Source organism: Anser brachyrhynchus (assembly GCF_964034855.1).
Source record: "Anser brachyrhynchus genome assembly, chromosome: 5".
In the NCBI taxonomy this organism is placed as follows: domain Eukaryota; kingdom Metazoa; phylum Chordata; class Aves; order Anseriformes; family Anatidae; genus Anser; species Anser brachyrhynchus.
Genome location: NC_137699.1, coordinates 24,780,761 through 24,808,456, shown reverse-complemented (window position 1 = coordinate 24,808,456; position 27,696 = coordinate 24,780,761). Strand labels below are relative to the sequence as shown.

General features: G+C 36.5%; 1 protein-coding gene and 1 long non-coding RNA gene across 8 annotated transcripts in view; both read left to right on the top strand.

Moving 5' to 3' along the window:
* Nucleotides 1–841: 841 nt before the first annotated feature.
* LOC308195995 lies at nt 842–5,395 on the top strand. The gene is made up of 2 exons (XR_013952007.1): nt 842–3,320; nt 3,705–5,395. It is a non-coding gene; the product is annotated as an uncharacterized lncRNA (long non-coding RNA).
* A 1,220-nt stretch (nt 5,396–6,615) lies between these two features.
* Nucleotides 6,616–27,696, top strand: part of DPH6 (diphthamine biosynthesis 6) — a 196,012-nt gene continuing 174,931 nt past the window's right edge. For 2 of the 7 annotated variants that reach the window (XM_080594343.1, XM_080594347.1), the window contains exons 1-3: nt 6,623–6,781; nt 10,700–10,794; nt 13,144–13,337. In XM_080594343.1, coding sequence (XP_080450469.1) covers nt 6,759–6,781; nt 10,700–10,794; nt 13,144–13,337 — 312 coding nt within the window. In that variant the 5' untranslated portion in view covers nt 6,623–6,758. Of the gene's footprint in view, nt 6,782–8,434; nt 8,774–8,801; nt 8,874–8,978; nt 9,858–10,699; nt 10,795–13,143; nt 13,338–27,696 lie in introns of those variants that run through there. The other 5 variants (XM_080594348.1, XM_080594349.1, XM_080594346.1 and 2 more) reach the window with 5 other exon arrangements.

Sequence of the window (27,696 nt, the reverse complement as noted above, 5' to 3'; positions counted from 1 at the left end):
CTTGCCCACTTGTCACTCTTAAATTCTCATCTGCCTTTCAAATGTAGTGTAATCTAATTTTTATGCATACTGTATGCTCGTACAGACAATTTCCTCATTTCAGAGTATGTCGAGTTTGGTAAAGGCTTTTGTACTTTTCCTTAACCTGTTTCAGAAATAGCACTGTCACCATTTGTCTCAGTACCATATAGGATGATGGAAATTGACATTTTTCTATTCAGAAGTGAAAAGAATGTTAGTTTTATCAAAGACTAGATCCCCTCTTTCCCTCCAGTTAGATTTGAATTTGGTCACTTCGGGGCTTACTGTGTAGGATGATTTTAAGCAATGCTCCCAGTGGTTGCAGGCTCTATCACCTCATAATTGACCATGACAGGAATTATATGTCCAAAGCCAAGGGGTAGAGTAAATAGCATATGTCAGGGTCAATTAGAAGGTGGAAGACCCTGCAACAAAAAAGACTGCACTGATTAGAGCGTGATGTTGACATGGGAGCTGACGCTTCAATGTTATTTCAAAGGGCACTGTCACAGCCACCCTTCCTTGAGGTCTCAAAATCAGAGGCATATTATGTCAGTGGTTTATACTACACATGATGTGATAAAGTTCTATGGGACATTGGAAGTTATAATTGATTTGCTGCTTTTCTTGCAGTGATAAAATGCTTTCTCTGTGTGTCTCAAAGCTAAGCTTGCCATTTTGCTAATTAGGACAAAACAGCTTCATACTTACTAGGTTAATTCTCCCTTGAAAAACCTTACAATGAGATGAAAACAGCTTTGAATGTGACACAGTTAAAAACTGTTCTGATTTTTAAAGTTATTAAAAATATTTGTACTGGCGTAATTAAACAGAATAGGAACAGTGGAGTACAGAGAAAACAGTCATTTTTATTACTTAAAGCTATGTTATAAGTATTTTGTGGTATGGGAAGATTCTACAGTGAAACAAATGGGCCAAAAAAGCTGCAGTTTGCTTATTCCCCTGAAACTTCAGCAGCTTTAGCCTACTCAAATGTTCTTAATCACTGATGAACTGCAGAACCATTTAGTAAGTGAGTAATGATCCCTAATTATATACTACCACAAGAAGATGCTATAGTTCATTTTAGATTTGTATTACACCAGTTCAATTTTCTGACTCCTTTCTTTAAAGCTGTTTCTCTAAAATTCTGTGTCTCTTTAAAAATATCCCAGTCATTTCTGCCTACAACATTCCCAGTGGTTTAACTCATGATGATGGAGAAGATACTGTAGCTTAACTTCATTATCTAGATAGCTAATTCCTCTCTGTTCTCATGGGTTATTATCCATGACCACATTTTTCCAAGGTGTTTTGTAACCATCAAATAGATGGCTAACTCCCAATAAATTACAGCCTATAGCTATAGATTCAAAGCTGTTAGATGATGAACACTTTATAAGGATTATTGAGTCTAAACAATCTTCTTCTTATCCTCTGGAATTGTTAATAAGAGATCATAGTCCCTAATATACAGAAACGCTCCAAAATTTCCATTTTCAGTCTTCTTTGGCAGTTAATATAGTTTCACAGGAAACATTTAATGTTATATAATAGAAACTTTTTGAATCTTTTACATGCAATGTAGCATTTATAGTATAAATTCATCTCTGATCCACATTTGTACCAATGTAGCATTAGAAGAGCTTTCACATTTGTTTTGTATTTAAAAATCTCATGCAAATTTAAAAATTGAAATGCTTATTTCTAAAAATCTGTTTTTTATTCACAAGTGAGAAAATGAGAGGAGAATATAAAAGACTGTTTAACCTGTAAATATAACATCCATTCTTAACTTTTCCATTGCAATCAAAATTAATGTAAATTAGAATAGAAACTGCTTTGGTACTACAGGCTCCACTGAGGTGGAGGTACTCGGACATTTTTTTCCCCATTGAGGGTACTGAAGGACTTCATTTGGTGAAAAAGACAGTAAAATCCACTGGACTAAGCACAACAGAAAAAAGGTAAATGAAGGATTTTGCCAGTCACACTTGACAGTTTCTCCTGGTGGTAATTATTGTTAGTGCTTTTACTAAAATAAAAATTTTGAACACTGAGAACAGATCTAGTCAAGGGGAAAAACTGTTCAGCTTCTATTGAAAATTAATTTTAACTTGTGCTAGTGTGTGCTGGAAATGGAAACAGACTGGTCATTTTCATGGAAGCATGGCCACAAATGTTAATTTTGTTCTTTTGACTCACTGAACGTTGGTAGATTGATTAACAAAAAGGAAAGAGTTTAGCAAAAATTTAGAAAAAGTGGAGTCACATAAGTACCTTTACCTATTAGTCAAAAACATATAATAATGCTATCTTGGGCTAAATTCTGTCTCTGTTACGGTGGACAACAAATATAGGTCTGTGAGTCATCTTGAATGCTAGAGGATGAAGGAAGGTTGTTGGATTTCATAGTTCTGCAGAAATAGGTCAAATCATCTAGGAAAATGACAAGCCTTATCAGGACTAGGAACTATAGGATTAGCTGTAGGTATTTTTATTAGAGCTTACATGGAGCACTTGAAAGAAAGGAGCTCGAAGGCCTGGTAACTCAGCCTCCACCTGCAGTGCGGATCATGAGGGCAGTATCTGTGTGAATGGCTGGAGACAGACCTGAAGTCACTGCATGCCTACTTCGATCTAAAAAGAGGTGAATGGTATGACAAGGTGTTCAAGCTAATCTCAGTAGGCTGTATTATCTCAGGCATAATGCCCTGGTAGCATGGTTATACAGCATTCAGCAAAACTGCAAAGCTATTTATATCTGGTGAGCTTGAAATGTAGACAGAATGACCCTGAGTCCTCATGCCCAGATGGGGAAATATGTCTTCCAAAATCCCTTTCATTCAGCTTTTACTACGTCAATACATCTCACATTTCCAAACTGGAAGTTTTTTGTTGTTGTTGTTGTTGTTGTTGTTGTTGTTGTTGTTGTTGTTTTTTTTTTTTTCCCAAAAAACTTAACTTCATTGTATCTCATGGATGAGTTGATAATATCCTGTTAACTGTGAAGTAAGTGGAAATCTGGGGAAGTTGTCAATGGCAGGCAGCTCAAGGAGCTAGCTCCACAGTTCCATAGTTAAAGACAGAAGTACTCTCCTTTAAAATTTACAATCCCTTTTCTGCAGTACACAAACAGCTTGGGGTATTAGCAGCAGTGAAAGTGCTGCCACCTGCTCGGAGGGAAACACCCCTGCCTGTGGGAGGGTTACAGGAGTGCACCTCCCTGCAGGGCAGTAGTGGCACATCGCCAGCCACACCGACGGAAACCCTCACGCTCAGGTTTGGGGCTTGGCTCGGTAAGTAGAGGAGGAGGTGATTCTCCGAATCTTTGTTTTAAAATGGAAATGTTCTTCTAACATTATGTCTACTTTATATATGCAGTATTCCGTTACTTACTGGTGATTATAATAGGAAATCTTTTAATTAAGAACTTCAGCAGTTCACCTTTAACTGCCAATCACTGGATAATTGGCCCTTTTCTAATAGGCACTGCAGCTCAGGTATGCTAAAATGACTGTTTCTCAGAATAACTTACTGAAGGTAAGTTATTTTTGGAACTCATTTATAAGAGAACTTAATTAACTATTCCAGGTCGTTAGGGATACTGCACTGCATTTTTTAATCCTCTGACAGGTTCCTCCAGTTATATTAATTCATTATTATTATTTTCAACTTTCTAGGCAGAAAATGGTGAGGCAGAAGCACTGAGCCATCCCTGGCTTTCTACACAAACTAACCAGTACCTATCCAAGAATAAAGGCAGCTTTGGTGAATTTTATTGCTTCAGCTCCTGCCACAGTAGAGTTGAATGTCACTTGGGGCAACCGGCTTGAGAGAGGATGCACAGCCTTTTGTCCACTGTCATATGGCAAAACTTTTAAAAGCAGTGACACTACACCAGAGATATTTCATCAGGTGGATGAGAGTGAAAAGGTTTACTCACTGCATATATTACAAATTATATGAAAACAGCACACTTCTGGTAAAAAATACAGATTTGTTTTGCAGACCCACTTTACTATTCAACTCTGAAACACATCACATATTCTGGGAGCCAAATCCCACTTTTTATTAGTGCAAATAACTTTTGATGCCTTCATCGATTGGAAGGTAAAAATCCAGTCTCACTAGCAAATTAAGAAGACTTTGGTCCTGCAGTGTCATATGTAACTTCTACTTCAAACAACAAGTCTGACTTGTAAGTGGAAATTTGTCTTCTGAAAGCTGTAAAACTGAATGCAATAGAACCATCTGCTGAAAAAGAAGCAGCATTGTATCAGAGTAGAGTAATAATAATGAACCTTTGAGAGAGTAGAGGATTTCAGAATTATTCTCCTTTCTAGATCTTCTAACAATGACACTTAGAAGAGAGCTTTACATGTCTTTGAATTTGTTATAAAGTTGTGTGAGTAAAAGTATTGATTTTATAGCACTTTCATTTTCCAAAGCAGAATAACTTATGTATATGACTTTTTGACTTTCCATGTACTATTGCTAAATATTGTAAAATGAGCACCTTTTAAATGTTCATAACTACTAACTGAATTATTCTTTCTTTTGATAACCAAAACCAAAAATATTTCATTCTGGAGCAGAAAGAGAGGCAACGTGTGATAAAATATATATATATTTTTTAATAAATCAAATACTTTGGTCTGACATTTTTACAATTCCTCAGAGGTGTGGTTATTGTCTACCAGCACATCTACTATGCAGCACTGCTTCATTCAATTCAGTAATCTCAGCTAAAATCTCTCAAGTCCCCTGGATTTGCATCTTTAATTCAGAAGAGGTCTCCATTACCGGAGACAAAAAAAAAAGACCCCACCAAAACCAGTGCCCTCTCATCATTCATGTCTAAGTAACCCTGGTCCAGATCATCTAAGATGTGTTGAAGAAAAGGCTAATTATATTTTAAGTCATGATCACTAAACTACAAGGAAATCAATCTGTCCTGTAAGTAAAAAAAATTGTCTCATTTGGCTTGTGATGGCCAAAGCGTGAAGATTTATTTTTTAAAACACGTTATTTTTCATAACTCTTTCTATACAGAAAAATCTATTGTGGTTCCCACACCTTCACAACTACTTATCTAGTAAGTTTTATACTGATTGTCATTTCCTAATTTTTCAGAAGTGCATTTAGTAAGGCAGTACCATCTTCATATCTGCCCACAATTACCCACTATTTTACAAATTTCAACTTGGACTGTACAAATCATACAAAATCACAAATCACTTGGAAAAAAAAAAAAGGATATCAAACTGTTTCATGAGCTATAAAAAAAATCTTAAATACTATAGTTGTCTCACTAGGCATTTCAGAATTTATTTTAGCACATTTATCACTATAAATAAAATGCTTTTTCTTAGAATGTTTTCTTCTCTATTTTCTTCTACCTCTTCTCTTCCTGGGAACTTCATACCCAACAAATTGTGAGCAGGGAACTTGTTTGTTAGAGTCTTGCACAAAATCTCAATGGTACAGGTTGTTATATAGCTTGTATAACACGACATCGCACAGGGCTGGTAAGTTAGCACCTGCAACGTATAAAGCATACCCTTCATCCCAGCTCTGAGGAACAAAACCTTTACGTTAGCTGCACTGGTTGCTGTGGTGCAATTCAGTAGGTATTATGAGTCGAGATCCTGGTCACTGCCGATGGATGGGCTGGGTGTAGCCATAACCAGTGGTACCGCAGGGTAACGGAGCCAGGCAGCGCGGGGGCTCACCCTGAGACAGTGAGCACCCCTATTAACTTTCCACAGCAAACTCCATGCAGGGGAGCAACAAGCTGCAGAACAGAGATCTCTTGTCCGCATTGTAAGGGCACAAGCCGGGGAGCGGTAGGCCCTCAGACCACTATGCAACATGTAGACGTGGTACCCCCCACAAAATGTTTTTATTTGGTGGTGTAAGACTTAAAAGTAGGCTAGTTACTCGACTGAACGCTATTTGGGATGACACATCAGCAGAAATAACCCAGAAATTTCTACTGTAACTTGGGAGAAGGAAAATCGTGCCTGGATTCGGAGACCAGACGTTTGTAGAAGCTTTCTGCCGATTCAACCTAGAAACCTATAGGGGATATAGTACGATACGCACAGCGGCGGGGTTGTTCAGAAAGCTGCCCCACAGGAGCCCTACACGAGGTTTCTTGCCCGCAGAAGCCCACCCCAGCTTTGCAGGTGGACGTTTTAGCGTGCAGCGCAGCGCCGAGGCCTGCAGCAAGCAACCCTCCTCCTCCTCCTCCTCCTGCCCGCCTTCCCCCCCGGCCTCCGCCACGCCGGCTCCCGGGGACTGACAGGGCAGGGTCCCCCGGAGGGGCCGCCGGTGACCCCGCCGCCTCGGGGCGAGCCCCGCGGTGCTCCCCGCAGCACCCGGCAGCGCCGGCCCGGCCCGGCCCCGCGGCCTGCTCTCACATAGGCGCCCCGCGCGGTGCCTCCGCCGCCGCTCCGCCCGCCGCCCCGCAGCCGGGCCGCCGCCGGCCGCCGCGCCCCGGCCCCCGCTCCCCGGCCCCGGCAGGGAGCGGCCGCACGGGCCGGCGTAGGGCGAGGCGGCGGCGGCCCGGCGAGCCGGCCGGTGGCTCGGGCAGGCAGTCGGCCGGGCCGCCCCGGGAGGAGGGCCCGCTGCGGGGAGGCGGCCGGGCGGGAGCGGGAGCACACGGCGGGGCCGGCGGCGTGCGCGGGTGGCGGGCTGGCCGGGCTCCGACCCGCCGCGGGGCAGCGGGCGCCATGCGGGTGGTGGCTCTCATCAGGTAACGGGCCGGGGCGGCCGGCGGGGGGGGAGGGCGCGGGGGACAGGCCGGGGTCGCGCTCCGCCCAGCGCCGCCCTCCGGCTCGGCCCCGCGCCTGCTGCCCGCCGCCCCGGCCCGGCTCCGCGGGCGGGAGGAGGGAGGCGGGCTGCGGGGGCAGCGGCTGTGCGGGGCTGCGGGCAGGAGGTCCCCGCCTGCAGGCAGGGAGGGGTCTGCGGCGGCATCTGCTCTCGCCTCCCCTCGCGGCCGGGACACGGGCGAGAGCGCTCTGTAAAAACACAGCAAAACATACACCCCCCAAAACCAACCAACCAACAACCCACCCGAAACAAGGTTCTTAACATAAGAAGAATCTTAACGCCCGAGCTGCCTGCCTGGGGCTGCGGGGCCTTTGCCAAGTCCCGGACGGTCAGGGGGAGTTTGCTACTTTCAGTTCAGTTTTTAGATTTATTCATTTTTCCCCCAATATCTTATGATCTCTTATGATAGGTTTCCTAGTGTGTCTTCTCAGAGGCATTTAATTTTGCTCACTTAAAAAAAAAAAAAAGACGGAGCTCCCTCATTTAATAGTTGTAGTTTGACACAACCCTGTCTTTCTGGGGCTGCTTTTTTTGTGCTCCCCAGTCACATAGTCCTGCTGCTTTCTGCTTTTGTCAGTTTCTACAGTTGTGCTGTAAACAGCTTTTTTTTTTTTTTTTTCTAGTAGTAGTTTTGAAAAGAGATTAATGCTATTTTGTTTTCCTAACAAAGGCAGGTGCGGTGCATTCTTTTCTTGAGAAATAATAGTGAATTAGACGACAGCAAGCTAAGGAACCTGTGAATGGAAAAGGATTGTGTGTATATGCGCAGTGTATTTTTATTTTTGCGTGTACTAACTTTACTGAAGTGTTAACATTTAATGCATTAAATTCTCTCAGGCAGTTTCGAATGTCAAGCCCTGTTGAAATTGTGGTTTGGCCCCAACAATTACAAGTTACTGCAAACATCATCCAAATTATACAACAAATGTTATTTACACTTCTCAAGACCTGCTTAAATACAGAGTAGGAAAATCAGCTTCAGAGCTTTTTCTTCTTTTAGAGATAAGATTCAGTCTTCCAGGTTTATTTATTTTGATATTCTCTAAGCAGAGGAATGTGTTAAAAGGCAGGATGAAATAAAATCCTAAAACAGGTTTGTAACACAATTGCTATTTTAATGGGCAGTTTTACAAGGATGGATTTAGTTTCAGTAATAGTTTAAGAAGAGTTTTAAAGAGACATCAAAGTGTCTGAAATCTTTGTAACAGAGCTAGCCTCAAAGATCAGAGAAAAAAAAAAGTGGTTCTTACTTTTGAAAAGGTCAGGATTATGTATAAAACTACTTTAACCTGTTTCTTTTTCTTCTAAAACGTTGGCCACACTTAAAGTTGATAGTCTTGCTATTAAAGTGGTATTTACGGGCTAAACCCTGTATTGTATATTGTGCTAAATCATAGACTTTTTAAAGCCAGTCTTCCCACTGAAATACATTTTTTTAACTCTTTAATTCTTCTAGAATTTTCTTACTGTAAATTGTTATATTTGTCTATAGCAAGTATTTTTTTTTTCCCCAGAAGCCTTTTATGGACCTGTGTCTTTACATTACCTTACTTTTTTTTTTCCTTCTGATATTTTGTTCATTTATAAGCCTATCTGTTGACATACCCAGAGCACTGTCAAAACTAGGCCTGTTTGTGGCCCAGCTTTGTACAGTTTCTCTACGAAAAGGCTTTGTGGTTTCTTCTATGATGACAACTGAGAGGAGTTTCCAGGCAACATTTTCAAAGCTACCTCAGTATCTGACTTCATCGTTCTTCTTAGTGCCTTTTTTTTGTCTTTTTCACACCCCCACAGCCTATTAGCTCTCAGCCAGGCTGGGCCTATGCTGGGTCCACCTTCCTCCCACACTGTTGGTGTCTGGCTTCATTGGCCTTAATTGCCATGTGTTTTACAGTTAGATTAGAAGATCACGTAGGTGGGCACCACTTCCATTTGTTTCTTGACACGGTTATTTTTTAGGGCTATGATAACAGTAATGCAGAAAATAAATAACATAGTAGCATGTGATACAGCAGGTACTCTAGAAATTTTGGTCAAAATTGGGAAATCTGAATGTAGCCTCATCTTAAAATGATGAATTTGAATTCAATTAATTGTAATTAATCTAAAAGAGTAACAGATTTATTCTGATGTCCTTTTTATTTTTATTTTAAAATTGAATTTAAAATTAATTCCATTTTAATATTGAAATGCTCTAAGCAGCATGGGGAAATATCAGCTGTCATAATTATTTTTCTTGTTTGGAGTTGAAATTAGAGCTAGTGGGAGGCTCATACTTTGTAAAATGAATCCATTCAGAAAGAAAAGAGCCTTTGTCTCATTATGAGTCTGTTAAACCTGAAATTTCACTTTATGAAATGAATGCTAACTGCATTTTCAAGCTATCAAGCACAGTATCCAGAACTAATGAACATATGATTTTATACTTTTGTCCGTATATAGATTAGAAGAAAGTTGTAGGTATGCATGAGAATAATGTCAGGTACAGATGGAACCTCAAATTAGAAATCTACTTATTATCATATTTATATTTACTTTTATAACACTGAAACATAAGCACCTGCTTTATGACAATCTATAAAGTACAAAAGGATGCCGTGTTGTTTATATTATTTCTACTTGAGGTTTGAGTTACACAATAAATTAGGGTCAGCATACAGAACTTTAGCATGGATAAAGGCATAAATGAAGGGGAATAGCTGTATGATTATATCCCTGTAATACAGTTTCAAGCTCTTGCATAAAGGGATAGATAAAAAAGGGAACTTTTTGTTGAAAAAGCTGAAGACATTTGATAATAATACTGTGGCCACAAGGAAACTGGTGGCCTGTTGTAGCAAGGGTTGCTTGTTACTACTGTCTGTTCTCCTCTCCCTGTCTCAGTGAGTGTAAGGCAAGGAGTAGTTTTACAGAGCTGATCTAGATCTGTGTTCCAGTTCCTGCCCTAGGCTGATTTTTGCAGTTGTAGGTTGAAGGCTGGGAATCTGAACGTGGGCTTTGTAAGTGGTGTATATTCTACAGCAGTCTTTGTTTTGCTGCGAGACTGTAAAATTTCTTTGATAGGGATTAAGATTTGTGGAAAAGCGTCTGTTTCAGTTCCACCAGGAGAGCAGGATTCTTTCCTCACTGATAGTGGGAAAGGTTCCAGTAGGTCTTGAGTCAAACTTAATTGAATTCTCCGTGTTTATGGTATCATCTCTTGGCCTCAGAGAAGAATATTGTTCTGCTTGTTTTTCTAGTGTGTTTTTTTGTTTTTTTTTTAATCAGCTCTAATAATTGTTATCTACAGGTATCTGTAGTAAAAAATGGCATGTTCCATGCAGAGCTAACTGAAACTACTACTTTTAATAATTATAACTTCTGGCAATGGGATGTACAAATGTACACAATGTTGAAACTTCTGCAAATGTATCTCATGAAGTATAAATATTATTACTAAATGAGTGTCTTTATCTAAAATGACTGCTAATGCTGGTGGCTCTCTGGAACAAATACTGGTGGGTTTTTGTTGGTTTAGTCCTTGATAATCCTTGTTCTGAAGGGATTCCAGTTTAACTGGTTGTTCTTTGTGGAAGCTCTCTGATAAGAAACAGGATAAAGATTAGAACTGGATGCATGCTTTATGGATACTGTGTATAGATATTACGCATAAATAACAAACATTGTTTAAGCTTTGCTAGGTGAAATCATTGTTTTGCTCCTGCTAATATTTTGCATTTTATTTGAAAACTTTGTAACCAGCTCTGTTGATATTAAATTTTAGCAGCTAGGCAAAAGCCATAAGGGCTAAAACTTTTAGCAGTATTTTTACTTAATTGCCACTGTTTTATTTTTCTTACAGTGGTGGGAAGGACAGCTGTTACAATATGATGCAATGTGTTGCTGCTGGGCATCAGATTGTTGCTCTAGCCAATTTAAGACCTGCTGAAAGCACAGGTAGGAAAGCTTTAATTCTTATGTTTTTTGTTTTTATTTTTTTCCCTTTTTTTTAATTAGAAACAAAACATGCACAGCTGTGCCTGTCTTAGGTTCCTTTGTATAGATATATTTGTATATAGATTTGGCTATTGAAGGTCTTATTAAGGAAATCCCAGAGATGGAGGAAAAATGTTTTTTCCTTCAGGGGAGGGGGACATCACACAAGATGAAGATCAGTTAAAAGAAAGACTTCCTCAAATTAAAAAACGGAAAATACAAATATTTCTGGTGGAGTATGAAGAGGTTGTATGCATTCAGTAGCACAAATAGTAAAAGGTGATACAGGACATCAACAAACAAAACAAACACTGTATTTCTAGAAATGCTTTAAACTGGCACGAACCATCCAGGTTGCAAAAAATAAGCAGCTGTTTTGCAGCTGCTTGCTTGTTTTTATCCTCATTTATCTTTCTCCAGTATTCTAGCCCAGCATTTGTGAACTGGATTGAGGAACCAGTTGGATTGCAGTTGACCTTGATGCACATTTTTCCTGCCTTTTTCCTTCCTTCTAGCTTGGATCAGAAATGATCAGTTCCTCACAGGCTAGGCCTAGGCTTATTTTTGTGAAAGATAATGGGAGCAACTCAGGTAGTCTAAGCCAGTGGTGAGGTAAGAGGAGGAGATGACTACTACTTACTTCTTTGTTGGACTAGAACGTAAAATGAAGTGAGTTTTTACCCAGCTGGTAGGGAAGTATAATAAATACGTTAAAATATATTACCATATGTTAACTTTTCAATGTATGTTAAACAGTGAAGCGTGATACCTGGTAACTGCATGTTAGGAAACTATACAGAGGAAGTGAAACAAAATGGGAGCTGACATCACAGATGAGTCATGGACAGAACTGGCAAATGCTTGGGAATACAGTAACAGTTTATTTTCTTTGTAGCTAGGACATAATCATCTCTAATCTTGTTGAAGTATGTTGTCTTTAAACTAATTTATCCACATCAGAAATGTAGTATATTGTCATTAAAATCATAAAATGCTCTCTCTAAGTGTGTAGTTGGAAATTTTGTGGAAAGTTAATTGAGGTGCTTCAGGCAATGGTGGATTCTATGCCATTCATTTTATTTTATCTTGTACCACTGTTGCCTGGAGAGTCTCAATTAATAAAGAAAGTATGTATTCTGAACTGAATATCAGTTTAAAGACCTTGTCATATTTTATGTATGTTGAAAAATACTGAGTTTCCTTTTATGTCAACTGTTCTGGTTTAGGTTGGTTAGTTGTGATTATGGGTTTGGATTTGCCCATTTTGAGCAAATACGTATCTTTGTTACTGTTGCATGACATCAAATGTGACATGACCTAATTGTTACATCACAAATCAGTTATCTTGATCAATATTATAGAGCTTTCTCCTTGCAAGATGTGCTAGATGTACAGCAGAGGTGTTTAATGTGTTTGTGTGTAAATTAAGAGAAGTGCCAGTATTACAAATTAACATTAAAATAGTGAACTGGGCTAGCTTTTAATAAACGAGGCGGAAATTTCAGGATTTTTTTTAACCTGTTTGAAAAATTATCTGAAAGATGTTTATATATAAACCCTTTATCAGGGAGTTTGTGATTTAGTTGTAATCCATGACGGCTGCATTTTAACTCTGTTTTTCCCCCCTCATTTGTTAGCTACAGATTACTTACAAGAAAATTCAGTTAACTTTTTTTCTCCTGATTAAGGAAACAGCAACAAAGACTTGATTACATTCTGAGCTTAATTATTAAAAGGACTGAAGGTAGAATGAACCTATAATAGATTTCCCTTTTTTTTATGTTAAGTAATGTCAAAACATTGTAGCAATCTACTTTTTTTCCATTTGGGCTCAAATAACCCGCTCTTGTCTCTTGATGACCATGATAACAATTTAAACAGTAAAAAATTTGGAAATTGTGACAACCTATTGCTTATTTTCAGTGTTGCAATGCAGTCCAGATTTCTTGCCCTGAATATGCTGAAATGGACTTGGGTTTGTGCCTCTGAGATATGCTCCTATTTGAATTACCATATAAATAATAGCAGAATTGGACCAGTCCAAGATGTTTGGATGAAGCAGGGAGGAATACCAAAGGAGAAACAGTCTGCACAATTTCCAAATAGGCAGCACGTTCTTGACATATGTCTGTTGGGTGTAGAAAACAATCCTTTTTTTTTTTTTCATGTTTATAGAGGTAATGTCAGCAAACATCTGTTTGTGAACCAAAAAATATTAACATCTATACATTCTCAGTGCCTTGAAGTATAATAGTTATCTGTAACTGTTGAAATCATGTACCTAATATGATTATTTCTTGACTGTGGCAGGGCAGACTGATGAATTGGACAGCTATATGTATCAGACAGTTGGACACCATGCCATTGAGCTCTATGCTGATGCATTGGATTTGCCACTCTATCGTTGTTTCATTAAGGGTACCAGCGTAAATACTGGAAGAGTGTATACTGCATGTCAGGAGGATGAGGTTGAAGACCTTTACCACCTCTTGAAACTTGTTAAGGTATGCTGAATGAAAAGAATGAAATACTTGGGGACAATTATAGTGCTTAAATGTGCTTTTATTGCTTAAATTGCTTGACTCATTTATGAATTTAGATAAGTGATCCACTTAGGTATTTGAGAAAAGCTTTGGACACTTTTATTGTTAAAAAGTTTAACTTCTATTCCTTTGTTCTTCCTTGCACTGCAAATACATGGTGTAACTTTATTCAATTTATTCCCTTTTTCATACAGTGTAAATCAGACTTATTAATCCACATTTCAGGCCCAAACCAAATGTTTATGTAGTTTCATATTTGAAATAATGCATTGCTTGATTACTTGAATTAGAGGTTTTTGAGGCTTTGTGCATTTATCAATGCATAGAAATTAATGTATGTACATTTCCATTTGTTTGCTCTTATGCTCTATAAAACAGAATCTATCGTTTGTTTTTATGTTGCAGATAGTTCACAAAGTATTACAGAATGTTTTATGTTTTTGATTCTGGTAGCCATCCAACTATATTCTAATATATCACATAATAGCTGTAGTATTTTATTGTGTTGATGTCTGCAGTGCACAGTACTAAAACAATACAATGTTCAGAAAAACATATTTATGGTTACTAAAAATAAATACACATTTAATTTTACGGATAAAACTGGTAGATCGCTTTTTGAAATTTCAGCTGAAGATAGTTCTGGTCTTCAGTTCAGGTATTGAACATTTTCCTGCACCCTTTCCGATTTCTCCATTTTTTCCATTGAAATTAGAATTGAGATTCATAAACCTGAAAGCTTTAGCTTGTTCTTTGTTTGGTAGAAAAAAACAACAACAACAAAAACTTTCAGATTAAACTAAGAGTGTGGTTTGAATGCAGAGTGCTTTCTGAACCATGTTGAAATTGGATGTTACATTTTTTTAAGCATCTTTGAAAGGGAAAATCAAGATCATGTACCTGTGTTGAGTATGAGACTACTCAACAGGAGAATAGTGCACGTAGGCTGTAGCACTCTAGAGTGCTTCATGGAGGTTTCAAATGGAATGTGCATATCATGCAGTACAGAAATTTAAAGAAATATGGTACAGCACTTTTATATGTCTTATGAATCCTGATAGTATTAGAAATTAGCAGGACTAGTTAGTATATGCTGTCTCTTAAAGCTGCATGCTAGCAGTTTTCTGCCACTGTGTAAGATAATAAATTACTGATCAATTTAATTAAAAATGGGCAGATTAGTGGCAATTAAGATCATACTTCCTTTTCGATCCTTGCTGTCTTTGGAGAAATGGATGCTTGACATAAATTAATGCTAATGTTAAATCTTGACAACTTCTGCTTTGGAAGTTAATACATGATAATTATAACTACAGCTGAAAGAGATGTTATCAAGTTGTCTGGAACCAAATAACTATTTCTTTCCTGTATAGAAATATTAATTCCACTATATAATAGTTTAAAGATACAAATACTAACATAAAGACAGTATATTGTTAATCTTTGGATAACCTGTGCCCCTATAGTCAAATCTACCTGTGAAATTCTGGTGCAAAAGTTTCAATAGAAGTCTTGCATATTCTGATGTATAATTGTATATAGCAGGTGGACGTAATCTGCAGGAGCTGTAACTCTTTGTATTTTTGGTTTTAAGGAAAGGAGATGAAACTTCTTTTCTGTATTGAAAATAACTTGGAAAACTTTGTATTTTTCACAGTTTATGACTGCAGTTTTGTAGCCTTACTATATAAGTTTTAATCACTCGTGATTTTCCTTTGTGTTTTTTTTTTTAGATGTTAAGTTTTAAACAGAGAGCTCAATTTGCTCTCTGCTGAAGGGATGAGTGGAATTCTGCAGGAAGCTTGTATAAATGCACCCTTAAGTGAACTTAATTTTAAAACACTGGTCAAAATAATGTATCTCTGTTTTTCTGTCAAATGGTTTGGGCCTAACTGTACAGGAAAGGTGTGTCAAGTTGAAAATTACATAACGTGCCTTGCTTTCACATTGTAAAGAATGCTTGTATTAAAGGTACATGTTTAGTTAAAAAAAATAATTAAAAACAAACCACATTTGAAAAACTGGTATGATGAAATCAAAAGCATTTGATTTAAAAAACAAAAAACAAAACGAACGTTAAAACGTTATGAAAGCATGATGTTTAAAAGGTTAAATGTTCCTCTGAAGTGCTTGGAAACCCAGGGCAACAGTCCTGTTGTAGTTCACGGGACTCAAAAAGTGATGTTGACTGCCAATGACTGTAAACTTGTTAATTTTATTGTCAAAAACCTAGATGATTGATATGTATGAAATAAATTTATATTTACGCTTTACTTGGCTAATGTCCTATTTTAGATTGTCTTTATTCTGTATATATTTTGAAATATATCAGAGTATTTATATGATGCCTAAATGTATCTAACCAGGCAGTCCTCACCTGATAGTAGTATTTTTACTTTGTGATGCATATAAATTCTGAATTCTAATGAATAATTTAACTTACTATCCATATTACTGAATAAGGATTACTGATATCTTTGATTGTCAATGTTTGTCACTTTGCATATTGGGGCTTTTTCCAGTAAAGTGTATATGCTCTAGAGTTTCTTAGTTATCTGAATTATCTTTCAGGTTTTTATCACATCTGTACCTTTGAAATCAGGAACTGTGTAGAAAAACTGTTTCTTTCCCTTTAGTGGTTAGAAGGAATGGAGCATGCAGGGGTTTTAATGAAACATTCCTGTAATGCATTCCTCAATATAGGCTTTAACTGCTTTCTCCCTCATCAGTGCAATTATGATATTGTCCAAATAATGCATTAATGTTTTATGCAAGCACACATTAAAGTGGTGTGAGAGAGGTTGTGTTGGATGGATTTCTGTTGAATGTTGGGTTATATTCTATATCCCAAGGATCTATGGCTAAAGCTTTTGTTTAGAACGGTGGTTATAGCAGCTTCCAGACTGTACAAACCAATGCAAGGTAATTTGTTTCAATTCTGGGTTTTAGTAGACAGTGCTGTCCTTTTCCAAGTTTCATGCCTTGTCTCCTGTGTTCTGTGAAGGCTTTGCCTGTGTTTGGTAAGTTTCTACTGCTGGGGTAATTTGTGGAAATCTAGAACTTTATTGATTAAAAGCTTTTTTGTTTTGTTTTCTTTTGTTTTTTTTTTTCTCCTTCAAACTATTTTTCATCTTCTGTAGCATTTTTCAGTACTCGAATTTTTCAAAATTAGTATTTCAAAAACTTGATTCTGTTCATAGTTTCTTTGTAATATATTTGTGTATGCTTACTGTAAAGCATGCATGTTGACTTTCAGTGTATTTTCAGTTTTAACATATTTCTGTCAGTTCTTTTTGTGGTGTACTTCCTGGATTCCGAACCTGCAAGCTTACAGAAAAAAAAAAAAGTATACTTGAAAGAAATTAATATATTGGATCTCAGGACTGAAGGATTATTAATTATGATACCATTCATTGGTTATCACCTGAAAAGTAAGAATTGATGTTGGGTATATTGGATTTGTGAAACATTTTAATAAAAATAGCTTTTGCTTGTGGCAGAATTTCTTTTTATCAGTCTTGTGGAAGGGGAAAGAAAGAAAATTCATTTTCTAAAATAATACCACATCCTTGAGCAGTGATCTTATAACTCAGTCAGTTACTAAGAATAGGTAACGTGCTTTGTAGTTGCAGCAACAAAGAGCTTATTAGTGCAGTCTGACTCATGTATTTAATTATTTTTTTATGGGCAGGATCATGATTTTTGAAATAGACCCACACAGACGTTTACTGAAGACAGGAAGTATTCCTGTCCATCTGACAGATGAAATTTGCAATTTGGTGATACTTCATCTGAGACAAAGTGTGTTGTCCATGCAGGTTTGGGTGGAATAGAGATAATTTAGGTACTCTCATTATTCAGTGAAACTCCCTAAGACTTGAAGTTCTTCAGCAAACAGAGCTAGGGTTTGAGATGAATGAGTAGATTAATTCCCTCATAGAAAATAAAGCTTTCGGTTCCTCGTTATAGGTAATAGCCTTCCATGCTACGGAAACAGTCTTCCTTTCACTGTTCTTCAGAACTTAGCTCCTGGAGCCAATGGGTAGAAAAGGATTGTCAGGTTCGGTGCTGACGGCTGACTTTGTGGCTGTCGTACAGCCAAACATCTGAGTGCTCCCAGAGAAAGTTCATGAGTAAATCTAAAGGAACTTTCTACTTTAGGTACACAGTGTTTAAAAAATGTTTGATAAGACAGACAGTAAAGTATTTAGAAATAGTCACTTGGCTGTTAGGTATCCATCTTAATCAGCTCTTGGTAGTCTCTGTGACTTCAGGGGCAGTATTTGCATGATAAAGTCTAATCGTGTACTCTTAACATGTATGGAAAAGGTTTGCAGACTTTCTTGGGAGTCTTAAAGATCTAAATATTATTAGTTAAGGAATGTTGATTGACCTCAAGAATCTTTAATATCAGGTCCTCAGCATGCTGTTCACCAAACTAATTTTGCAGTTTATAAATGTTCAGACAAAGCAAGTAGCTTCCCTCTCTTACTGATGGGATTCAGAGAGCTCCAAAGTCTCTGGAGCAGTTCCAGTCACCATTTCCCATTTTTTTCAATTGAAGAAAATTTGATGTTTTCCTTATTACAATTTGATTTTGTGTGTGTGTGTGTGTGGATGTGTAGCCTAATTTCTCAAAGGTATATTTCTAAAAAATTTTTGAGAAAGATTAAATTATAGGAAGAGGTATTTATTTTTATAAAAAAAATTCTGAAAAAACTCACCCCTCCTTGATTTTTTCTCCATATCTTAAGATATGCAAATTGAGAGTAGCATGCCTTTGATACTTTCATAGATTAGCTTTACATATAATTCAGGGATTGAAGTACAGTTCATGTAGAGTAAATTAAATATTAGTATTGAAAAAAACATCCTAAAGTGTCGAGGGAAACAGTGACAGATGAAACAATAGAATTTATTTTTTGTGTCCTCTACTAGTCGTGTTGATTAGGTAAACATTTGGACACTGTATCTTTTAGCACATTTCTTCTTGCCCTTAGTCATGAATGTTGTATATAAACTTTTTGAAATTCTATTAAATGGCTACCTACCCTGATAAAAGATAAATCAAAGTAAGATTATTTGTTAAGGCAAAATATTTAATGTGATTTTTCATGCAATGGACACTGAATTCCTCTACCTTTTAGAATAACAATTCCTCTACCTTTAGAATGAGTTTATCTGTAAGAATTTGAATTGTCTCTTTGCACTCAGCACATTCAATGTTTTTTTGTTTTTTTTTTAATTCACTTGTTATTTTTTCTTTTAATTCTGGAGCGAAGCTCCATAGCTTCCTCCGCCTAGGGGACTGACCATTGTCATCAGCAATGAGTAAGACAGTGAGTTAAAGGAAGAGGTTAAGAAGTAATCACATAGCACTACTTCAGACACAGTAAAAATAATTATAGACCTTGTTCCATTCTCAAGACATTTTTTGTGTGTGTGTGTTTAGTTTGAATTTTAAAATGAGAAGGGAACAAGGAAATTTTTTAATCAACAGGATGCCTCTGTCTCATCTGAACTGTTCAGGAGGGGTCAGTTTTCCTTCCAGAATGGGATCTTGAGCAATGTTTGAGACTACCTCAAACATTTCTTACCGTGAGAAATGTTGAGCTTCATGTAAACAAAAAAGTCACTGTATCTCTCCCTGTTAGGTGTGTGGAGTTGTTTTCACTCACTCTGTCTTGTTGTGTTAATATTGAATAAGCAGAGACAGTCAGGCTGGTGGTGAAAGATGGTAAGCAAGCCTGAGGGCTTGTTCTGGTCAGCTTTAAACCTCTGATTGCCAGGTTTTCCTAATTTCCCATTTCCAGGGCATCTCTAGCGTGACCTTGCCTGCTGAATATGATGTTCTGGGTTGCAAGATTCTCACATGCATTTGGAAATGGGCAGCCAGGCATTGTTTACAGGACGCCAAATGAACCGTGCACTCACAGCAAGTTTGATAAACACACATTTCCTCCTTTTATCAGTGAGATTGCAGAATGTGAAGTATGAGTTTCCAGTTTTATTCATTCCCTTCAAACCTCTTCCTGTTTAAAAACTGAATCTCACTAATTGGATGATGATACATCCTCAGATTTTGTTTTGCTTTTTTGTTATTTTTGTTTTGAATTCTACTTACTGGTCACTGACATTTTGTTTCTGTGCCTACCTTGACCAGGTTTGGCAGACGTTCAGATAAAAGCTTTCCATTTGTTCAGCACAGAAAAGGTTCATCCCTATCAATGTAAAGTGAATGCTAATTAACAGTAATGACTTCTAATCACTTTGCTTTTATGCTCCTTAGGAGCACTGCTATTATCCAATGTAGTTAAGTGAAATGCTTGTATATGAATCAACAATGCTGTATTTCTTCTAGCAGCTATTGCTCATAATCAAGCTTTGAATAAATTACGATAGTAAAATTGGTTTTAATGTGCTGTATTGCATGGGGAGAAAGGAACCTCAAATATCTTGTTAAATATCTTGAATATTTGGAGAGTCATCTATTAACATTTTGGCATTTGGTATTGTAGTTAAATGGAAAAATACATTAAAATGTTTAAGTCAATTTTGTAAACGTTATCAAAACTTTTTTTGTGGTTTGAATTTTATTTAGGTGACATGCATAGACTCAACAGCCTCAGTAATAGCCCCATTTGAATTCAATTGCATGTCTGTGGAAATGAATTACAACATTTCTGAGTTAAAACACAGTTAATTTTATGTGGAATTAACAGGTATCATAATTTAAGACCTTCGCTTGTTTTGGTCCAGTGTTGTAGTTGATGTTTAGTGGGTTAATATGCACTTCTTTTATTAATACTGTGTAGCTAAGAAAAACTATTAGTTTTGCTTACCTGCATGCAATCTGCCTGCAGTCTTAACATACTTCAAAAAGAGTATGAAAATAATAATAGTGAAACTTTACGAATACTTAAAAACAATAGAATAGGATGAAACTTTTAAAATAAAACTGGACTATTAGTCAGAAGCAATGCTACTGAAAAACAAGCACTAAATAGATCACTAGACTGGTAATATGTTCAGCAATTCTAAAATAATTTTGATTTAGAAACAGAATTAGCCTGAAGTCAGCATATATACCAATTTAAGTTTAGTTGACTTTCACTTAATGTTGCATATATAGGGCCTGTTTGGAAGCTGAACATGAGAAAACCTGGATGAAACCTGTTTCCAACATGCGTGCTATTTTTTTAATTTTTTTATTAACAATTACTTAATTACAACCATTCCGTGGTTTTAGTGTCTGTGAAAGAACTGGGGTCTTTCTTGGTAAATATACTTGTGTTTCTGGTTTTGCAATTTTTTTCATCAGAAAATTTATTTTTATAAATAAAAATTGGATTTTGATTTTCTGCGATTTCCTTTCATATAGTACCTCCGTCTATTCATGCTTAGAGAGACAGTTTCTTCACAGTTACCATCACAGTTTTTATGCATGTGGATGTGAGTGAGTATCCACAGGCAACGTGTGTGGTTTTGGTTTTGTTTGTTTTTGTTCATTCATGCACATAGCTGTAGACAATTTTCTGGTAGATGTTTTGTCTATTCGCTTGAGCATCTTCTCTTCTAACCATTATTCTTTGGTTTGTTATGAAGTCATTGCCCAACTTAATTTGAAAATATCTGTCGTTTAGCCTTTCTTCTTTAAATGTGATTTCGAGTCAGTGTTCATAATGTATCCTATGCTTTTTGCTATAATACTGTAAAACATGCTTTTTTTTTTTTTTTTCCTCCAGCAGACTGTTGAAAAATGAGCAACACCTTTCTCCTCTACAGTTTCACTTAAGTGGATGATGCTATCTGCTATCTGTATCTTATTTCAGTATTTCGTTTTTTTGCTTGGCAACTTCGTCAGGCTTCGTAAGGATAGACATGAAAAAAATGGGGAAAAAAAAAAGAATAATCTTATTCTGTGCAGAAACAACTAGCTGCTTTATATTGTTTGCAATTCTCATTAGGCAGCAGTAATGCATGTTTTAAAATTTATTGTTTTTTAATGAAATATAATTGGGGATAATTCTAATAAAATGCAGTCAAGGATAGAAGAGCTTTTATATAATTGAACAGTAAAACATTTATCAAATTTGTTTTCATAAACATTTTTATCTCTGGAGCTCATTCTTTGTGTAAAAATCATTTTGCTTTCTTACACAATCACTTATTTAAGCTGACTTTTTTAATACCCCCCCATTTGATGTAAACAGCATACAGCAATACAGCATACACCAATTGCATGTTTGCGTTACTCTCAGCCGGACACTTACTGTTTCTGATCGGTATGTTTAAAGGCAGTTCTTCTGGAAGGACTAGGATTTCATTTGGTTTATATTGCACCAACATTACCGTTTGCAAAATGGAAATGATTGATTTGTAACTGTAATTAGGAAAAAAGGAATAAAACAGAATTGGCCTTTTACAGAGAACTGTACAGTATGGAGATACTGCGTGTTGATAAATTCTGCCTGGGGAAGAAGTGCACGATGGGCATCACTCATTTTCATATTGATTATGACTGGGATTCCTGGAAGAGGTTGCTGTTTGCAAAGGATAAGGAAGTACTATGATTAGTTACCTTCTCCATGGAAAGTACTACAAAGGAAAATGCCAAATGTGTGCACTGCGGTATTCCTATCAGCCTGACAGTCTGCTACGTGAACATTTTTTCAGTCCGTTTTCCTTCAGAAATACAGCTTCAGTCTCTTTGCTCTATTACTGTATTAGGTGTAGTGCATTTGCATGCTCTCCTAACTCTGGACTCTTTCTTTCTTTCTATTTCTTTCTGGCAGTCTTCTGTTCTCAGGCCGTCAGCACTGTAACTCCTGAAAACTGGTACAACAGTGCCCTCTGTAGTTCCTCCATACAGCTGGTTTTGAGCATTCAGGTAAACAGCAGGATGTTTAGATTTATTTTTAACTCAGACACAGCACTTTTTTTCTTAAGGAAACGTTTTGATTTTCCCTGTGTTTTACACACGAGAAAGGGAACAAAGGAAGACTATTCCGAGTCCTCTTTTAGTTTTTTTTTTCTTTAGATCTCTCTTGTCATTATATAGTGAAAAAATGAGATGTTATCAGGCATTCAGGGCAGTCATTAAAGGGGGTGGAATTTTGAGTTGTGAAGGCTTTCTTGAAGCTTGTGGTTTTTGTCATTTGGGTTTGTTTGTTTTATGTGGACCTTAAAACTAAATAGTTTTAGATTTTATGCTTGCTGTTCCTCTTAAGCCAGGTCTTGAATGACCTGCCAGGGACTGAAGATGTGCTTGCCAGAGCACCTAAGCTTTATTAATGACGTGGTTTTAATTCACACAGTGACTGAAGTAATTGTTGTCCATTAGCATTGATTTGTCTCCAAAACTCATTTGCGATTTAGATTTCTTTTACCTCATTATAGGTAAATAATATGCAAATAACTTTTTATTGCATGTTTTCTGCAGAACTTATTGGATGGGTTTAGTATTGAACACACGTGCCCAGAATTCCGATACATCCGCATTCACACTCATGCACTGCCATTTAAATATTACAAACTACAATAAGAAAGCATGACCTTTTTAAAAATAAAGGTTTTAACTACAATTAGTTTCTTCTATAACAGTATCATAAAAGTCACTCCATGAAAAGTTAAATGGCTTTATTTTATGATGGGGAGTGTTAATGTATGTGTAGAACACACTCTTAATGCACTTCTATGAATTGAAAATCATAAGTCATTGCAGTAAATTATAGTTAATGATGTAACCATTGATGGCTATTCAAAACATTCCTGTATCTCTAATGATTTGTGTAAAACACATGACTGCGCACATCCCTTAGTTCGTTTGGAGCAGTAGATAGATAAATGCACCAGCTTTCTACTTCTGAAGACTATTTTTCTCTGTAACAAGTGATAAGAATTTTGTTGGAGTAAATAGTACATCACAAACCACTCTTTGCAGTATTTGAGTTCTGGTAATAAATGAAAATGAAGACTAAATTAAAATAGCCCTCTCTGATAAGAGGTGAGAGGCTTTGAGAATGTAGTGTGTCCAAGCTTTGATTTTTTCATCTGCCTAGTTTATGGGTAATCTCTAACTTCTCGACATATGAGCTCTTCACTTTTTACCCACATGTGGAATTTCATATACTGAAATGTTGCTGAAAGAACCAACTCTTATGGTATAATGTGCACTGTCTAATCCAAGGAAATACCCTGTATCTGCTACCCATTAACATAAAGTATTACAGAAGTGACCTGTGGGTGGGTTGCTTTTCTGTTTGTTTGTTTTAGTTAAGCAAATATTATTATGCTGGCAGAAATATAATGTTAAATTTGGTCAAAATGACTTTACTTGATTCAAAATTTAACTGAAGTTGTGAATCAAGCTTAGTTCTTGCACTGACTGCGCAGTTATTGCTGATCTTAAATATTGATTTCTTTGTTTCATTTTTGTTAATGAGCTTCTTCATGCACTGTTACCTTCATAATACCAACACAAGCTTGCTGAACTGTCTTTAATTTGTTTTTGTTTTTTGTTTGTGTTTTTTGTTGTGGTAAAACGTTTTTTCCTTACAATGAGTTTCTGTGTACCATGAGTTATTACAATTTTTAAAGTGATCTTGAAAATTTACTCCTTGAAGACTGGGCAGAAATTTATTAGAAAGGAGTTATATAAATTTCATTTTTAATCAATTAATGCCTGCTTTATATATGATTTTAATCTTTTGAATAGAATTTCATCGTATTCGTACTACAAAGTAAATAAATGTGATTTCTTTTTAGTGTTAAAAGGATAGCAGTGGGAGAAGGATTTAATTTTGCACTGCAACCTCTGAGATAGATAAGTTGATGTTTATGGGGGGGGAGAATAAAGTATATTTTCTTGCAATAAAATTAGCAAATTAAGATTCAACTTGATTAAAATAGCAATAAATTTAGATTATATTATTGGAGATGATGAAGTACAGCTTTTCTGTCTACCGAGAATGAGCACAATTTACGAAGACAAGGCAAAGAAGTGAACAGAGCAGCCACTGCAGATATTTAAAGGAAATGCCCAGTTTATTCTACATACTTTTTGCTTTTTAGTCAACGTCAATGATAATTTTATCTCACCTTTATAATCATTCCCCCCCCTTAAAATATCACACTTCTTTTCATCTAGTTGGATTATATCTGAAATATTTAATGAAAAACAGTATGTATTTAAGCTATCTCTTTAGTTGAAAGTACTTAAGTTTTCAAATCACCTGCATGATCACTAAATCATTTTTCAGGTGTCCTTTCATAAAACTTGAGCTAATGCAGGGTAGGTAATGCCATGACTGAATATCATCTTGATTTTAATTTCCAGTATTTCTTTGACTGTGAAATACCAAAAGATACGGAGACTGAATTACAGTGAATCACACAGAATGTTAGGAATGTCTTTATAGAAAGCAATAAATATCTACTTAGGGAACAGATTTTACTGGTTAACAGTTGCCTACATTATAACAATAGTTTTAAGATGAAAAATAAATATTGCAGTCTAAAATAGAACATTATTTGACATAGAAAGAAATGTTGACTTTTCTCACTGGAAGCATTTATAAAGAATCTATATGACCCCAGTGGACTCTTTACATTTAACTTTAAATTGAAATTTTAAGACTTTTTTTTCTTAGAATATTCTTATTAAAACATTTTTTAATTCTAATTTTAAGATGTTCTTTCTTTCTATGGAACTTGATCAAACGAGAGAGAATTTTTGATTGTATAGTATTTTAAAAGGCAGAAGTTAGTGTTTAGGTGTTACTTTGTGGCATCTGTATTTATAACTACAAAAGTATAGATGATATTCTCAAAAAGAACTGTGTGGTATTAGTAGTTAATGAGGAGTTGTGTTTTTTGATTTTTCTTTTGTTGTGCTGCTTATTCAGTGACTTGATGAGTTGTTCTTAAGATACCAGTAGTACTGTAAACTGTATTGGCCTTTTTTGTCATGCAATTTTGGTAGCTGAAACAGTGATTCCATTGTACTCCAGGAAGGCATAGTTGGTTATAGAACATGTCATCAAGGTAGGTGAATTAAGCTACCTGGCATGGCTTTGTCTTCTTGGCTTTCTTCAGCTTCTGTGTTCCCTGGCCAAAGTACCAGCACAAAGAGATGATTAATGTGTATAGATACATAATACTTTGTAGAACTTGAGTTTAACCTGTTATGTTTGTGATTTTTTTCAGAGCTAAGTAATAGTTTATAATCGCTTGGTTTAACTTATTAGTCTTTTCTATTCACACAATCATGTTTCATTCTGCTGCAGTTTGATCGATAAAGCCAAGTAAATTTTTTTTTTCACACCCCTTAACTTTCTTCAGACTTCTACAGATTTCAGTTGTGTTTTTTTTGTTTGTTTGTTTTTTGTGCTACAATAACCCATTTTGCCACTTTATCACCCACCTTTGCCACTCATTGTCCTTTGGAAACCAGTTGTATGTTTTCAGGGAAGGTCTGTCAGTTATTATTTATTACCCACTTGTCATTGTGACTTACTCATTTCCTACATCACCATTCTCAAAAGTATTGCTTTACAGAAATGGCGAACAGTGTTGTGAAGGAAAGATCAATAACTGCTTTAAAAGGAAGATTTACCCTGAGACTTGGATCTTCCTTTTAATACTAAATCTGTGCTATTAGTTATGAGGTGGCTTTAATATTTTGACATCAAGTACTCTCTTTCTGGAAAAGGAAAGACGCTACTGTTAACTAACTTTTATGGAGTAGCATGACTTTGGCAGTTAACTTCATAACATCTAATTTTCTGATTTTCAGAACTTAGTGGCTGTTCCTGAATTGTTTATCTTCTGAGCCGAAAATAGTTTCATTCCCTAACAAAAAATGAAAAAAAATCATTTAATAAACATTTGAAAAGTTTCTCTTGAATTTCAGTGATAATGTCATGTATAACTGCACAAAGAAAGGAGGACACTTGTTTGAAACCTTCTGCAGGTGAAGAAAAAAATTTTCTCCCCATGCTATTAAAATTGCCTTGAGAATTTGATGATCCACACTCTTTCCAGAGCTTCCAATTCTATGTCACATGGTGAATACTGACGGCTTTTAAAAGGTGGTTGCTCAAGCATGCTATGTGAATATGTTAAATTTATTGTATTAGTTGCAGATTCAGGCAGCTGAGAAGTTGAAAATGGCAAATGCATATTTTCTTTCTCTTTTGTGTTATCTTGTACTTCAACTATGCTGGGAAATCAGATTTTAAACATATGTTAAAGATAATATCACAAAGCCAACTAGGAGGAGAGTAAACAAAAGGTTACATGGGTGTCCGATGTTTCGTAATTTTTGATTTCTTGATTCTGCAATATTAATATTTTAAAAATATTTTTAAGTGAAGATAAAAAGACCTAAATTGTGTGCATGCACACACATTTGGACCAGGCACATGAGAAAGGTTGGAACTTACAGTCCCTTTTGATGCAAAAAAATATTTGCAGCTTGAAATAAGGAATTACCAAGTTTAGTTGACAATCTGTTGCTATTTCATAGGTAGGAAACAGGTTTTTGTATTTGGAAGACAACTGAGAGTTTCAGTGGGAATTTTTATTTAGTCAATTTGTTTGTTGTTTTACCTTATAGTTGCTGTTCCATCAGTTGGTAGGTATTGGTGCTGTGTTATCATCGGCTGCTCCCAATACAATTATATCAGTGTCATTCCAGCCTTGGAATATTCATTCTCTTAGTAATTTTTTTTCCAAGCTGTGAGAATTTTGGCTGCCAGAGTATTCCTGAGACATACAAACAAAAGAAAGTTTGCAGCATTATATAATATGGAGTTCAAGTTCTGAGTTCAAGAAGTGTTTGGGCTGTGTACTTAGTCATATGGTCTGAATTTTGGGGTAGACCTGTGTGGAGCCAGGAGTTGGACTTGATGATCCTTATGGGGTCCCTTCCAACTCGGGATATTCTGTGATTCTATGGTATGGGTATAGTGCATTATAGAATAGGAATTACTCTTCCTTTCTCGGTTGCTGCAGTAAAAATGCAGGAAAAAAAAAGGCAAAAAAAAGACAAGTATTTTCAAAGATACCTTTGTAGCCTTCTCGCATGTTAGTTAGTGTTCATTAATAAGTACTGTAGATATATACTGTGTGCAACTAGAATTCCCTGCTGTTATTTATCATTGCTACATCAGTACTTTACCTACCTCAGGTTTTCAGTTTTCATGCATACATTATTCCTCTGCTACCCGCTCTTCCCTCCTTGCCCCCCCCCCCCCCCTTTTTTCTTCCTTTCTTCATTGAGGAAGTTTTAAGTTGTTCCCTTGATTCATTTGGAGTG